Source organism: Mixia osmundae (genome assembly GCF_000708205.1).
Source record: "Mixia osmundae IAM 14324 unplaced genomic scaffold scaffold_5, whole genome shotgun sequence".
In the NCBI taxonomy this organism is placed as follows: Eukaryota; Fungi; Basidiomycota; class Mixiomycetes; order Mixiales; family Mixiaceae; genus Mixia; species Mixia osmundae.
Genome location: NW_014575559.1, coordinates 1,141,416 through 1,155,472, shown reverse-complemented (window position 1 = coordinate 1,155,472; position 14,057 = coordinate 1,141,416). Strand labels below are relative to the sequence as shown.

The window sequence follows — 14,057 nt, the reverse complement described above, 5'->3', positions numbered from 1 at the left end:
GCCAGGCAGTCAGCTCAGTCAAACTCCTGCACGCTGCTCGCACAGCGTTGCTTCTTGTCTCGTATCCCTCAGACAAAGTCAAACAGGCTCGCATCGCAAAGGTTCCTGATGGCGGCATAATCCTCAATTCTGTCTGGGACCGGCCAGCGTCTACATTCGAGTCTATGAGTCTACATTGCAAGCTCAGCGAGCAAAGCTGAAGGCATAGCTCGATGGTACGGAAGTGAGAAACTGTCTCAATCGATCGGGAGGCAGCCAGCGTTGGCATCCCAGCGCTGCGCAAAGTCAGTCGGAGCGCCGGCTGACGTCAGCCTACTTACACAGTCTTGGTCGGCGATGCAGAGATCGCGCGTCTGATGTTTGCAATAGAGCTCGCTTTGGGATGCCTGCCAATGTCACCATCAGCCAACTCGCTCTTCTAAAGCAAACGCGAGACCTACCACGGCCATGGTGATGAAGAACGCAAAGGGGATGGCGACGAAGCAAGCTTTCATTCTTCCTGATTTACGTTTGGCTTGTGTTTGCTGCAACTTTGCCAAGCCTCGGCTTGGTTGTGCGCTTTTATAGCGTAGCGAAGAGCAGCGCATGCAGTCACGCAGGCACATCATACGCGTGACATCAATATAACAAGTCTCCGACGTCTCCATCTCATTGTCTCGCCTTGATCAGTCAGTGTCAGCGAGCTACACAGCTCGTGTAGTAAGCAGAGCCAGCCTCACTATTTTGCAGACGCCAATTAGTGCAACAAAGAGCACAAACATTCCCAATTACACAATCGCGCCAAAGGCCGCACAGCTGGTCGTCATTGTACTCTCGGTCTCAAGAGCTCAAAGTAGCATGCAGGTGCGTCGAATGAGATGCCTGCCATGTCAATGGTGTCACGCCAAGCTTCTGAGTCGGCCGGTCCTTCAAAGCCCAGAAGTCAGGTCATCGAGTCCCTTTACACTGCTGGCACGTCGCTCGGCTTTGCCTTATATGAGGAATAGAGATTGCACTCCTGCCGCTGTTTGGCGATTATTCATCTCCGCTTGTCCTGAACCAGCCAGCGTCTACGTTCGATGTTTGCTGTCTACGACGCAAATCAAGTTAATAAAGGCTGCAAAGCTAGCTTTGAAAGTGGCAAAGTTAGCTCGCCTCTCATCAGATCGGAAGGCAGCCAACGTTGGCATCCCAGCCCTGCGCAAAGTCAACATGAATTTCGCATTGCAATCGCTCAGCTTACACAGTTCTTATCGGCGATGCATTGGGCGTGCGTCTGGTGCCAGCAATAGAGATTGTTTCGATACGCCTAGCCAATATGACGGTCAGCTACCTCGCTACGGTTAGGGCAGGGCTGACGCACCATTGTCATCGTGATATAGAACGCAAAGAGAACCACGACAAGGCGGGCTTCCATTGCTTGCTTCTCGTGACAATCTCATTGCCTGCTCCATCCAGACTAGCAAAGAGGAGCGATGCAGTCATCCTGGCACATGAGACGTGTGACACCATGGCATCAAGTCTCCGTCTGCTCCTGCCGCATGCAGCGGTATACCCATGGCTTGATATGATCGTCTCGTCCAGCATCAGCGATGGCTATGCGCCGAGTTGGTCTGGGCTGCTCTGCTTGGGCTCAGTCGCTATAGCCGGGACGGACATCGTGTTTGTTGGTCGATCAGGTACACCGTTGCCGCTGCAGTGATTACGGATCTCGTTCTGATTGTGTGCCCGCCCTTGTGGCATCGCCAAGAGCAAAGGACTCAGTCGTGCAGGCACACCATCTGCGTGTAAGCCAGTCTCGGCTTCTTCAAGGCGAGTGTGCGCGGCGTCCTCAGTGGGTTGGTCATCATCGATTCAGCAACTGTATGAAGCTATTGCCATGCATCACATTGCATTCGGCTTTGACAAACATGCCTGGACATGACCCGCATTGTATGAGGCAAATGATGTCTCATCGATCAGCGAGGTACACAGCTGCCGAAGCCAGCATGGTCAATCACCCACACCTGCAGAAAGTCGCTCAGTGTTATACAGTGCATGAGCAGGTTGACTGACACAGTCGCCGTACTCTCCGCATGTTTGGCTGGTACCGCGATAACAGTCCGGTCCTTGCGGGGCCTGTGAGGATGAGTCAGATAGATGGCCATGTTGCAGCGGACACAGACGCACGACAGCCATCGTGCAAAAGATTGCGAGGAGTACGCTGGCGAGGCAAGCTTTCATTCTGATCTGACTCGAGTGTTTGCAGTCTGTTTTCAGCTCTCTCTCGTCGTGCGCTTTTGACCGGTAGTGAAGTGCAGCGCATTGGGTCACGCAGACACATGACACGCGTGCCAAGCATCTAGTCTCCGCCTTCCCGAGTGCTGCACCGTCTTCTCTAGCACCGATTGGTTAGAGAGCACCGCAAAAACGATGCGCCACACTGCATTCCGTCATGACGACCCCGCTCGAGGCGACTTGCTTTGGTCAGTGCGCGAGCGTGCTTGATGTTCAGCGAGGTACATAGCTGCCTTTATCAGCAGAGCCAGTCCCATCTCGCAAAGCATCGATTGGCCAAACAAACGCAGCAGCAGCTTCTGCTGACGCAATGGTCAGATTTGCCGCGAACTGTGATGCCATCATAGCTTGTCTGAACATTCATGAGCCCACTGGATGGTTCGTAAAAAGTGTACCACAGCCCTGGAGCAAGACGAGGAGACTGCGATCATGACCGCACAGGCGAGAAAGAGTACGAGTTTTGTTCAGCTTCTTGAACTCGTCCGTATCAGTGCGATTGCTTCGTGTGCGACGTTCTGCAGAGACAGGACAGAAGGGCGTGATGCAACGGCGCAACGAATTCGCCCGAACAGCTGACCAAAGCATTGGTAAGGACGACACGCAGAGGTGGCCGTGCGTTTTGCAACGCCAACACAACGGACAAGACATGGCAAGGATGTCCTGCATCCTTTTACTGAGATTACAACTACTTGCAGGCTGCAAAGAGGTATCTGTCTCCCTCGGGCGTGCCACAGTAGACGGGGGCACCGTTGCAGAGAGCTAATCCGGACATGCCACTGAATTGCTGATCGCAGAGGGTAGACCCCGCTGAGCCTCGGCTGAGCCCAAGCAAAGGCGAAGACTTGGGTGACGTACTCTGACAAGTCGTGTATGGCTTCAGGCCTTCATCAATGTACTCGCCGCCCGCGACGTGCTCTGTACAGGTCCAGGTCTTGCCGGCAGGACGATGGTGATGGTGGTGCTTAGCAACACTGCATCCAGAGATGAGCTAGCTTTTTGAACCTGGCTGATAACGAACGCAAGCGTGGCAGCAAAGACACAGACAAGGAAGGCGGTAACATGACACATCATTCGACTGTGTTCTGTACAGCTTGGTCAGATCGGGCTTTGGACAGTGGAAGGGATAAGTAATCAGAGTCTTGACAGGAAACGTGGTCGTCAGAGTGACGCCTAGGAGATGAGACGAAGGATTTGTCTACGTGGCAAGGAAGCCGGCGGCCTTTCTCCATGCCCCACGTGTCTCTGGAGGATGATCTCGAGGGATCGACTTCGCCGAAATTGGCTGCGTTCCGCAAAGCGCTGCGAGCTCCCCGGGAATTGTGCGTCAGCAGTGGTGCCTGAGCTCTGGGCGTCTGAACAGCTGCAGACCATCTGGCCATTGTGTAGTGTTCATCTCACTCAGACGATTCGATCACCAGGAGATTCGACAAAGAGAGACCCTTCGACATCACTCAGACAAACAGTCTACCCCGCCTCTCGGTCAGCGCTTGCCGGCCCGGGTCAGCCTCCTTGCGAGAATCTCGCCGTCGCTTCCTGTCCTCATCAAGCGTCTTGCGATCTCTTGCTCGAATAGGCTCGACACAGACCCTCGGTCCCGTACTACTGCAAGGCAGAGTTCTAATCACAGGCGCACTGCCAAGTAATTGATCTCACGCTCTCACACAGTCAACCCTCGCTGACATGGCCATGGAGCAGTCACCCACCATGTCGGGCAAGATCAAGGCTATCTTGAACAAGCGTCGCTCGAGCTCGCAGTCGAGCGCTTCATCGACCACCTCCAATGGCGACCGCTCCGACTCTGCCACTTCAGTCTCGTCTGGAGTGTCTAACAAGTACGCAGCCCATCTGATTCCAGGTTGATTTCGCTGATGGCAAGCCAAGCAGGAGCGTCAAGGCCAAGGACCTCAACTTGCCGCAGAGCGGAGCGCCCAACTCTCGCTTTGTCTTGCCGCCCGATGCAGGCAATTACAGGTCCAATGGCGCCGAGACTGACGAGACTTCGGAGTCAGAAGAGGACGAGGACGAAGAAGGATCGGAGCAGAGCGAAGAGGACGAACAGGACGAGGAAGAGCCAAGCAGCGAAGAAGAGCAACAATCCACGCCCAAGGCAGTTGCTGCACCCACTCCCGCCTCTGATGCGTCTTCGAGTGAGCCCGAAAGCGAGGAGGAAGAAGCCAAGCCGGCTACCAACGGCAGCAGTGGTAAGCGCAATGGCGTCGTCGCTGCAGGCGCGGGCTTAGCGGGCGGCGCCGCTGCTGCCGTCGGTTTGCGCAACAAATCGAACGGCAATGCTCCCAAAGCCGTCTCGCCACCCACTTCCGAATCAGAGGAGGAACCCGCGCCCAAGGCGATTGCTAGAGAGCCCGAGCCTGAATCGGAGCCCGAAGAGGAGCCTGAACCTGAGCCCATCAAGAAGAGCAAGACCCGCAAATCATCTGTAGCGGCAGTGACGAGCAAGTCACGCTCGTCTGGCCGATCCAAGCGTACTTCGTCGCGAGCCAAGGATTCCTCGTCTGAATCAGAGGTCTCCGAGCCCGAGGAGGAAGTCGTCAAGCCCGCCAAAAAGTCGTCTCGCTCGCGGTCATCTCGCGATAAGCCAAAGTCATCTTCGCGTTCCAAACGAGGAGAGGCTGCTCTCGCTGGCGTTGCTGCTGGCGCTGTAGCGACCGAAAAGTCGTCACATGACCGTGAAGGCCGCGACAAGAGCAAGAAGCGATCCTCGGCTGCAAAGGACAAAGGTCCATCCGTTCGCAAGTCCAAATCCGCTCGACATGCAGAGGCACACTCGGACGACGAGATTCCTCGACACGTCGCGCCCAAGGTCCTCACACCCGAAGAGCACGGCGTCCACCGCCAAAAGCTGGGCAAGCCCTACAATAAGCTCACCATGGAGGACGTCAAGCTCGATGAAGAAGGCATGCGCAAAGATATTGACGACGTTTGGATCTCGTCAGTCAGATATGCTCTGCCTCCTGTCCCGAGCTAACGGAGCGTACTAGGATGCACTTGTTCATGAACTCGCGCATGAAAGAGGCAGAGGCAATCTGCCTGACAGCTTCGGACCATCGCATGTACTTTTCCGTCGGCTATTCCCTCATCCAGTGCATCAAGTCACTCATGTAAGCGGCTCCCAAGTATTGCGCACGCACTTTGCTGACGCCGCTATGCAGGACGTTTGAGCCAGACGATCTCGCAAACGCTGTCTCGCGCTGTAAGGAGACGATCATCATCGCTGACAAGCTCCGCAAGACCGGTCGCGGTGTTACCGAAGGTTTCGCTAAGCTTGTCACTGGCTCGTCGACCACCAAGTCGCTCAAACTCATGACTGTCATCGAGCGTCACGCAGAGCTGGTATGGGCCGAGTCAGTCCTGCTCAAGGCTGTGCTTGGCATCATCTACTCTGGCGACTTTATGGCCTTCCTCAAGGAGGCACTCAATATGCGCTCGGCGTATTCCGTCTATCGCACGCTCGCCGAATACATCGAGCAATGCGATGCTGCGCAGCCCGGTCGCGGTGCAGAGGATCCTGCACTAGATCAAGACTTCCGTTCGGGTGTCTATCTTGGTAACGGCCTTATCTCGCTCGTCCTCTCCCTCTTGCCGAGTACCGTCCTCGCCATCATGGAAGTCTTTGGCTTCACTGGCGATCGTGCGTACGCTCTAAAGATGCTCATGCGCGGCGGCAAATGGTCCGCCGATCCCAAGAATCGCAAGCCAGGCATGACGCACAAGAATGAAGGCATTCGTCGCCAGATCTGCGACATGGCTCTTCTGCTCTATCATCTTGTCATCTCGACCTATCTGCCGGTCGGCATGGTCGACATTGACCTGGCTGACAAAGTACTTCACTACAATCTTAAGCGTTATCCCAACGGGCAAGTCACTTTCGTCGTATCATACACATGAGCTGATCTCCTAGTGCAGGGTCTTCTTCCTGTTCTTCTCTGGCCGTTTGTATTCGGCACAGACGATGGGCGAGAAGGCACTGAGGCAGTACAGCCTCGCTATTGCTTCACAAGATGAATATGTCCAGATCGAACACATTTGCCATTGGGATCGTGGTTTGACTTATCTCTCACTCGGCAAATATGCCAAGGCCTACACCTGCTTTGACATTCTTGGCAAAGACAGCAACTGGTCAAAGTCGGTATACGCATACGCAAAGGCAATCTCGCTGTACGAAGCCGATCCCGTCAAGCACAGAGACGATATCATGAAGAGCATGCGAGCAGTGCCTGATCTCATGCAGCGTATCGCTGGCAAATCTATCCCGCTCGAGAAGTATGTTGCGCGCAAGTCCAAGCAATTCCTTGCCCAGGGCGGACGCCTTGCCTGCCCCGGTATCGAGCTTGCTTACTTCCTCAACGCGCTCTCGATGGCGCCTCGCTATGCCCTCTTTGGCATCCACCTGCGAGCAGTCAGCGAGACGCTCGCCAAGCTGCACGACTGCAAAGATCCTTCGTCGTATGGCGAGACAAATACAGAAGGCGAGTACTGGGACGATTACTGCATGGCACACTTTTTGCGAGCTATCATTCTGCGCTTCATTGCTTTCCCCGAGAAGCACACGCACCTAGATCCGGAGAAGTCGCCGATCAGCAAGAAGGAGGCCGCCGATCAAGCACTCATTTCACTCAACAACGTCTATAAGCACGGCACGAAGATCACTACCAACCACATGCTCGTCTGGTTCGCGCATTACGAGATGGGACGTGTGTATGACGACCTCGGAGACCCGACCAAGGCAAAAGCACAGTATGACATTGTCATGGCTGGCAAGAAGATGGAGATAGACCGCCGTGGCGAGAGCGGCAAAGTCAGTCTACGTATGTCTGCTCCCAATCTTAGTAGTATCATGGCTGACGTTGTCGACGGCAGAAAACATGTCTGTGCTGCGTACGAACGCTGCGCGCGACAAATTGATTGCTCGTCAGAAGGGCAAGGCAGCCGTCTAATGCGTCACTCTGTCTTCTTTGCCGTATTATTGTAGCACCACAGACTGCATGCTCTTCGCCCTTGTTTGTCCGTATGAGTATCCTTTGCAATGTACAGACAGAGTTAAACCGGCTGGGGCACTATGCCGATGACAGCACCTCGCGAGCAGCAATGAGCAGCTGGTTCTCATAGTCACCACTGCATGCTTGCATGTCAGCGAGCGCGGAAAGTGTGAGTGGCGGGGAAACTCACGTCGAATCGAAGAAGATCAGGCCGCCGAGTCCCTTGGCTTTGACGAAAGCTGCCTTTGCTTTGATCGATTCAACGTCGTCGTAATTGATCCACAGCATCGTCTCTGCGTGGTACAGCGCAGGCGTCTGCGAGCAAGTATCGTAGTAGCGCGTCCAGCCCTCGGTAGGCTTTCCAGCAGCATCGATGGCCTTGAGCTAACACAGAAGATGGTCAGAAGCTGCAGATGTGATCGTGCAATATGCGCACCTCTGTGATAAGCGCAGAGTAGCGCCATGTGCCTCCGTTCGGATTCTCGACGCCACAGACGTCTTTGCCAGCTTTATCGGCCAGAGAATCGCCATCTACGCGCACGCCAGTGGTTTTAGGGTAGACAAACACATTTTGACCACCCAATAGCTGTCCAACGATGGGACCCTTGACCTGGAAGCCATGACCGTACGCAGGAACTTCGATGGTGATTTGCTTTGGTGCGAAACCGGCTTTGGTCCAGAAGGCGACCGAGTCCTCGATAGAGAGGCCTACGAGGTCTGGCGTGGCACAAGTCGAATGCAAGGGCTGAAACGCAGTGAGCTCAACGATCAACGCAGTATCTAGCCAGACTTACCGAGTTTGGACCGGCGTGTGCGAGCCAAGGACCAGCGATGTCGACTGTGAGCAGCTCAATGGCGTCGAGAACCTTGGCAAAGGCTGCGGCCGAAGCCAGTTTGCCACCCGTAGCATCTGTGAAGCCCAGGAGAGGCACTGCAGCCGAGAGACGAAGCTTTGGCGCCTTTGATCTGACGAGTTGCAGGAAAGTCAAAAAGTTGGAAGTGTCCTGTGGCGAGATAACGTTACAGCCTAAACACGCGAATGAGCATGTGCATGAGGCAAGCAGCCTGCTATGGCCAACGTACCGATGCCTTGTACACCGGGATACTCGTAGTCGAATGAGAGACCATTGAAGCCGTACTTCTTGACATCGGCAAGGATAGCCGCTGCAAAAAGTTCTCGCGAAGCGGCGGTGGCGATATGAGTCGAGAAGTAGCGGGATCCGCGCCATCCACCGATGGCGAGGTTGATGTGCTTTGTCTTTCCTTCACGAGCGCCATTGACGAGTGCGGTGATCTGCTGCGTGTAAGGCGCAGGGTTGGGTGGCTGGCTAACGAGCGAGCTGATGACAATGTAGCAATCAGCTAGCGTGATCTAGTGCATAAGCAACTTACTAGTTGAGACCGGGCTTTGTGCCTGTCTCGGCGACAAAGTAGTCGACCGAGCTCAGCAAGTTGAAGGGTAATGTGCGGGCGCCCTGCACGTTTGCATGATAGGCAGGATAGGTTGATCCGATGATGTAGTCGCTATGGCCGAGCAACAAACGATCAGTGCGGATTCAGTTGTTTGGACAGAGACGACTCACGATGGCACTGCGCCACGCTTGTGGGGAGTAGAAGCTGCCGTCAGGCCAGCGAGCGCCAGCGCGAGGAGACCGACTGTCATATCGCGAAAGAAAATGCAGGAGACGTTTGCTTGGTGCAAGACCGGCCAGATAGGTACAGCTGGAAGCAGGGAGGAGGAGTTGCCGAGGACAGGCGAGGGCGGTGCACTGTTGCGCGTTGCTCGATGAAAAAACGGAATGCAAGATCCAGCGGAGGAGCAGGGACGCGACTCGTCGATGGATTTGGCGTCGACTCGCCGGAGAGCTACTTCTTGCTTGTGTGGCTCTCTAACGCTTGCATTTCTGCTCAATGTCCACCCCTTGACCGTCGCTGGGGGCTTTGACAGGCTCTGGACGAGCGCCGCTGATCTGGCCTCTTGCCCTCCGAGCCACGTTGCAAAAATGCCTGTGCCTTTTGGTCTGTATCCGGCGACATTGGGTAGCGAAGGACACGGCACACTGATCGATGTAACGTCTGATGGCTTATATAAAACCTATCAGGGCGCTGTTCGACAGAACTTTCGATCGACTCTCCGAGCACATTGCCATTCGACAATAAAAATGAAGATTATGTTGATCCTCTTGACTGCGGCTGCCATGCAACTCGTCAGAGCTGTGCATTCTCTAGACAGCTATGCTTCCGCCGGACACTGACATTCAAAGCGCAGGTGCCAAACTGCTATGCAGCGTCGGCGGCTGACCCTTGTTGGGGAACGCCAGGCTGCAAATGGCAAGTGGTCGCGGCATTGGACACGAGCTGCGACTCATCGAAGCGAGCAGGGTTGTGCGCAATCCGAGGGATCCCTATGACGGCTATTGTGATCGTGCATAAGCGTAGATCTGATCTAATCTCGGGCTTCATCGGCCAGCTTGTTGTAATGCAGCCCTCCTCCATGTATCTGAGTGCGCACGCCGATCGATGACGGCGAATCGACAAGGCATGGTCCGACACGCGAAAAAAATTGCGCGAGCGACTAGTATCTTGCATTGAGAGCTACGTTTGCGAGATTAGCTCAATCGTCCTTTTTGGACCACTGGATGGTCGGATACCCTGACTGTATGGCGCAATCATAGACCCTGCCGTCTGCACAGGGTTAGATGGATGAGCGACGACTTCCCGAGCCCGTGGGCAAACTGACGTGGAGGAATCTCGGTGCAGGACGAGCAGTCAAGGCTGTTGTCAAGGCGTCATGAGTTGGGCCATCTTTGCAGCAGCGAGCGATGGACTCGCTGGATGCGGCTGTTGATCGAACGAGCTTTGCTTGTGTCAACATAGAACGCAGTGTCCTCCGTCCACACCAGCTTGCAGCAGGATCTGACGAGCGGCGATGCGTCATCAGGGCTGAAACTCCATTTTGTGGCCAAGACAGAATACGAGGATCGCTCCGCTGCCAACCATGCCGCGGTCGCTACTTCTCCAGTCCAGCTGTCACCCTCGCGAATGTCGGTAGGTTTTGACTGCGAGGACGTCAGCGCCTGCATGCTAAGCGCCTTTTCGGGTCATGTACCGAGCAGAGCTTCAGGTTTCGCCCTTCTTCCTGCCAGCTGGCCGAGATGATCATGGCCTTGATGACTCGTACGCTTTGCGGGAGAGGTCCGGGGATCGAGCACTTTACATATACTGCTCCTCAGACATTGTGGCGTTGGACCTGTTGAGCAAGGGCGCACGACAGCGTTCATGATCATTGCGAGGGTGTACGTGGGTAGAGATATGACAGACGAGCAGAGGAAGCCAGCAGCAAGCACGACAAGAGTGAGCGGCTGCATCGTCACGCAAGCTCTCGATGAGAGATTGGATTGGCAAGAAGGCAACGATGAGTGGCGCGACATGCGACAGCGCCGCGTGACGCCTCATAGCTTGCTGACGCACTCGTCCGACTGTGCAGCTCACGCCTTGTTGACAGCGCGCAATGCATCACGCTATTCTGTTGTGCATTACGAGGAGGTAACAATAGGTAGAACATGCACTCGGCGCAACGTCATAGCATGTCAGCCTCTGTGAGATGCGCGCTTCCTTGCATGTCATGTCTCCGCGGGAAGACCGTCAGCAGGCCATCGAGCCGAAAGCGGACGACACAGCATGACAAGATGGTCAGCGAGGCTTGCTGACCGACAAAGATGTCAGCAATCGCTGATGAAATTGTGACCGTGATGAGCAAGCAAGGTGGCGTCCGCTGACCAACCACCTCCCTTGGCTTTCCCATAAGGAGGGCTCCTGTCCAGAAGCCTCACTGCACCAACACCGCATTGCAGCAATCGTTTGAGCATACCGACAGACATCCCCGCGCAAAGCAGACACCCATGTCGACATCGTACTTGATCATTGGCGCCAATCGCGGTATCGGCTTTGGGTTCGTGCGTCAGCTTGCAGTCAAGCCTGACACGATCGTCTATGCTTCCTATCGCAATGCTGCCAAGTCTGCTGAACTCATCGAATTTGCAAAGGCGCACGAGAATGTCTCTTTGCTCACGCTGGACATGACGGACGAAAAGTCAGTCAAGCAGGCAGCTAACGAGCTCAAGAGACATACTGCGTCAATTGACGTCGCCATCTTCAACGCGGGCGTGCAAGGCTTCGTTGGCGACGTGCTCGAGACGTCCCCCAAAGTCTACCTCGATCACTTTGAGCAGAACGTCGTCGGCCCACTGATCCTGACGCAAGCGTTTGCTCCCTTCCTGTTGGCCAGCACGAGTGGCCGACGCGAGCTCGTCTATCTGTCGACTGCTGCAGGCTCGATCGGTAAGCTGCCAGACGTCGATGGACTCGTCACTGCCGTCTTTGGCGCAAAGTCGTATCCCTTCGGCCATTACGCAGCATCAAAGGCTGCGCTCAACATGCTCGGTCGGGTCGTGGCGCTAAGCCTCGAGAAGAAGGGCATCAACGTCTTGCTGGTGCATCCGGGACTCGTGGCGACCGACATGTCGACCATGGCGGAAGGTCAGAATGGTGCAATTACTGTCGACGAATCTGTGGAGACGACGCTCAAAGTGATCGCATCCGCCGAGATCGGTAAAGGCCAGGAAGGCATACTAAGCCAGGATGGCTCGATAATCCCCTGGTGAGCAAGAAGGCCTGTTGTTGCGCGCCATAAGCATTGTAAGCATCTAGAAAAAGGCCGGTTGTCGCTTCGTCTGCTTTGAGTATTTCGGGCGATCTAGCCGAGCGGCGGTCGGCCAGTTGGCGTGATACGGACATCAGAAGTCGCTCTGACGTTGCTGATGCCGGATGTGTTGCGGGTGGCCTCCCGTTGAGCTGCCCAGGCTTCGCTGAGAGAGATGCCTGGGCTGATCTGATTCTCGCTCGTCTCGAGATCGGTGATCGTCACGCCAGGGAGACCGCTCGCTTCGTCAGGCGTGAGGACGACGGTCTCTCGTCGGCGATGACCTCGCTTGGGACCCTCAGCATGGACGACGCCGTTCGACTGGGCTGACACGCCAGCCGGCCCGTCTTGCTTGAGCGACAAGTGGCTGAGCGCCTCCATGAGATCGTGGGCCAGAGTCTCTCTGTTGGGCTGATCCTCTCTGACCTGCTCCCATCCGACTGGCGGCGAGCCGGGCGGAGAGATGAGAAAGTTGCGCTGGGTGTCTGGCACGGGCAGATGTCTTGCGGCGTACAACGTCTGCCGGCCATCGTGTGCGAGCGTGTCCAAGGCCGTCGAGGGACCAGCGTACACTCTGAGCATGCTGATCGTCTCGTCGATGAGCGCATCCTCATCTGAGCTGCTCGTGCTCTTTGACGAGTCTGTGCCATCAGTGGTGATCTGGATCCAGGAGCGGTCCAGCTCGCTCTTGGCAAGCGTGGCCGAGCTGTCTGCAGCGTAGACGCAGATGATCCTGCCGAGCGACTTGAGAGGGGCCCAGGCTGCCACATCGCCATACGAGGCAAACAAGCGATAGAGATCCTCGAGCAGCGTGTCCACCGTGCTCGGACAAGGCACGCCGGTCACGATGAGTGTGTTGGTGGCCGAGGAGGTCGAGGCTTGTGTGAGCCTGGCCTCTGCCTCTTGTATTGCAGCGCTCCTTCCCATAGTCAGGCAGGACGAACTTGTGCAGCCGCCAACTTGGCGCCTGCAAGTGGCGAAACTATGGATCACCCCCCTGCACGCCCAAGCCAGTGCGCCCCGACAAACCTCCTCTCAAGATGCCGAGCAGATAGATCCGCACCACTCTCTTGATCTCATGTCACGAGCGGACCGCTCGCCACTCTCATTGGCCTCATTTCGGGACAACGTGACTCGGCTCCTCGTCTCTCGGCTCCCTGAGAGGGGCCCCTCTCAGCAAAGGGGCTTCCTCGGTCTCTACCTTGTGCGGGCCGAGATCAGCATGCAAGCGCTTCGATTTCTTGCCATCGCTCTCCTGTTGGCGCCCGGTTTGGCCCACCCCGACTGGATCGCAGGCTGGTACCATGTCACGATCTACATCGACGTAGAGGCAAGCCTGTACTCTGCCCTTGCATCTACGCTCATGTCTCCGCTGTACGAACGAGCGTAGTGTCAACTCGGCCATGTCAGCCAGACCCCTCTGCTTGTCGATGCACATCATTGACAGCCCGCGTTCATCATAGCCATACAGCGGCTTGCCCTTCTTCATGTCCAGATCGCTCACGATGAACATCGGCTTTGTGTCCTTGGGAGAAACCGGACGTCTGCTTGCAGTCCGCCATGCCATTTCATCGAGCAGCAAAGCAAAGTTGATGAACATGTGCATAGGATCACCCAGGCGGCGATTTCAGTCAGGTGCCAGCTTCGTCCAGCAATTGGGATGCTGTACGGCGATCGTACTACAGTCTTGTGGAGATCACGACGACCGAAGAAGTCGTCGGTAGCGTCTATCCCCTCGTGGACGAGTGTTGCAAGCTCTACTGGCGCCAGGTTCGTCCGATTCTGGGATCGCAGACGATCTTCGGCTGACGATCGGGACTGCAGGATCTTTGGATCTATCAGCAGGCCAATCACATCATCCTCGGTTCGACCAGGGCACGCCTCGATTGCTCAAAATGTGCCAACACCTTTGACCCCAGTCAGTTCATACTGGTCCCGCTGCATACCTCAACCAGCTCAGCTCTCACCACGCAGGCATTGTCAACTGCGCAGCCATCAAGCCTGTACTCTCGCTCGTATGTTGCATCCGTCGAGCGGTGGTTGACGAGGCTGGCAGAGTCCCACGATCGAGTGGCAAAAGTACCTTTAGGCGGCTGACTCGT

General features: G+C 55.7%; 10 protein-coding genes across 10 annotated transcripts; 6 read left to right on the top strand and 4 right to left on the bottom strand.

The window, feature by feature from the left end:
* Positions 1–140: 140 nt before the first annotated feature.
* On the bottom strand, positions 141–499 carry L969DRAFT_87764 (uncharacterized protein). Its single transcript, XM_014712829.1, has 3 exons — positions 441–499; positions 321–386; positions 141–275 (listed from the first exon to the last, which is right to left on the bottom strand). Exons 1-3 carry the CDS (start codon positions 492–494, stop codon positions 237–239), a joined length of 159 nt encoding a protein of 52 aa, XP_014568315.1. The 5' UTR covers positions 495–499; the 3' UTR covers positions 141–236.
* Positions 500–553: 54 nt separating this feature from the next.
* On the top strand, positions 554–1,724 carry L969DRAFT_465910 (uncharacterized protein). Its single transcript, XM_014712827.1, has 3 exons — positions 554–1,303; positions 1,362–1,384; positions 1,438–1,724. Exons 1-3 carry the CDS (start codon positions 838–840, stop codon positions 1,474–1,476), a joined length of 528 nt encoding a protein of 175 aa, XP_014568313.1. The 5' UTR covers positions 554–837; the 3' UTR covers positions 1,477–1,724.
* On the top strand, positions 1,490–1,681 carry L969DRAFT_94798 (uncharacterized protein; the record flags this gene model as incomplete). Its single annotated transcript, XM_014712828.1, has 1 exon — positions 1,490–1,681. One exon carries the CDS (start codon positions 1,490–1,492, stop codon positions 1,679–1,681), a length of 192 nt encoding a protein of 63 aa, XP_014568314.1.
* A 123-nt stretch (positions 1,725–1,847) lies between the features above and the next one.
* Positions 1,848–3,673, bottom strand: L969DRAFT_75175 (uncharacterized protein). Its single transcript, XM_014712826.1, has 6 exons — positions 3,275–3,673; positions 3,112–3,227; positions 3,004–3,063; positions 2,149–2,255; positions 2,035–2,097; positions 1,848–1,985 (listed from the first exon to the last, which is right to left on the bottom strand). Exons 1-6 carry the CDS (start codon positions 3,325–3,327, stop codon positions 1,938–1,940), a joined length of 447 nt encoding a protein of 148 aa, XP_014568312.1. The 5' UTR covers positions 3,328–3,673; the 3' UTR covers positions 1,848–1,937.
* Positions 3,227–3,997, top strand: L969DRAFT_467329 (uncharacterized protein). The gene is made up of 2 exons (XM_014712825.1): positions 3,227–3,895; positions 3,952–3,997. Exon 1 carries the CDS (start codon positions 3,434–3,436, stop codon positions 3,827–3,829), a length of 396 nt encoding a protein of 131 aa, XP_014568311.1. The 5' UTR covers positions 3,227–3,433; the 3' UTR covers positions 3,830–3,895; positions 3,952–3,997.
* L969DRAFT_87758 (uncharacterized protein) lies at positions 3,554–7,272 on the top strand. The gene is made up of 7 exons (XM_014712824.1): positions 3,554–3,895; positions 3,952–4,088; positions 4,141–5,205; positions 5,256–5,375; positions 5,427–6,131; positions 6,181–7,082; positions 7,135–7,272. Exons 2-7 carry the CDS (start codon positions 3,961–3,963, stop codon positions 7,209–7,211), a joined length of 2,997 nt encoding a protein of 998 aa, XP_014568310.1. The 5' UTR covers positions 3,554–3,895; positions 3,952–3,960; the 3' UTR covers positions 7,212–7,272.
* A 59-nt stretch (positions 7,273–7,331) lies between these two features.
* On the bottom strand, positions 7,332–10,540 carry L969DRAFT_94795 (glycoside hydrolase family 18 protein; the record flags this gene model as incomplete). Its single annotated transcript, XM_014712823.1, has 10 exons — positions 7,332–7,389; positions 7,444–7,637; positions 7,690–7,998; positions 8,048–8,280; positions 8,337–8,593; positions 8,646–8,777; positions 8,837–9,329; positions 10,108–10,312; positions 10,363–10,419; positions 10,523–10,540. 10 exons carry the CDS (start codon positions 10,538–10,540, stop codon positions 7,332–7,334), a joined length of 1,956 nt encoding a protein of 651 aa, XP_014568309.1.
* Positions 10,541–10,816: 276 nt separating this feature from the next.
* Positions 10,817–11,917, top strand: L969DRAFT_94794 (uncharacterized protein; the record flags this gene model as incomplete). Its single annotated transcript, XM_014712822.1, has 2 exons — positions 10,817–10,945; positions 11,078–11,917. 2 exons carry the CDS (start codon positions 10,817–10,819, stop codon positions 11,915–11,917), a joined length of 969 nt encoding a protein of 322 aa, XP_014568308.1.
* On the bottom strand, positions 11,594–12,975 carry L969DRAFT_465287 (uncharacterized protein). The gene has a single exon (XM_014712821.1). The coding sequence runs from the start codon at positions 12,880–12,882 to the stop codon at positions 12,010–12,012; it is 873 nt and encodes a 290-aa protein (XP_014568307.1). The 5' UTR covers positions 12,883–12,975; the 3' UTR covers positions 11,594–12,009.
* A 202-nt stretch (positions 12,976–13,177) lies between these two features.
* Positions 13,178–14,044, top strand: L969DRAFT_48662 (uncharacterized protein; the record flags this gene model as incomplete). The annotated part of the gene is made up of 5 exons (XM_014712820.1): positions 13,178–13,344; positions 13,641–13,725; positions 13,780–13,873; positions 13,930–13,958; positions 14,012–14,044. 5 exons carry the CDS (start codon positions 13,178–13,180, stop codon positions 14,042–14,044), a joined length of 408 nt encoding a protein of 135 aa, XP_014568306.1.
* Positions 14,045–14,057: the final 13 nt, after the last annotated feature.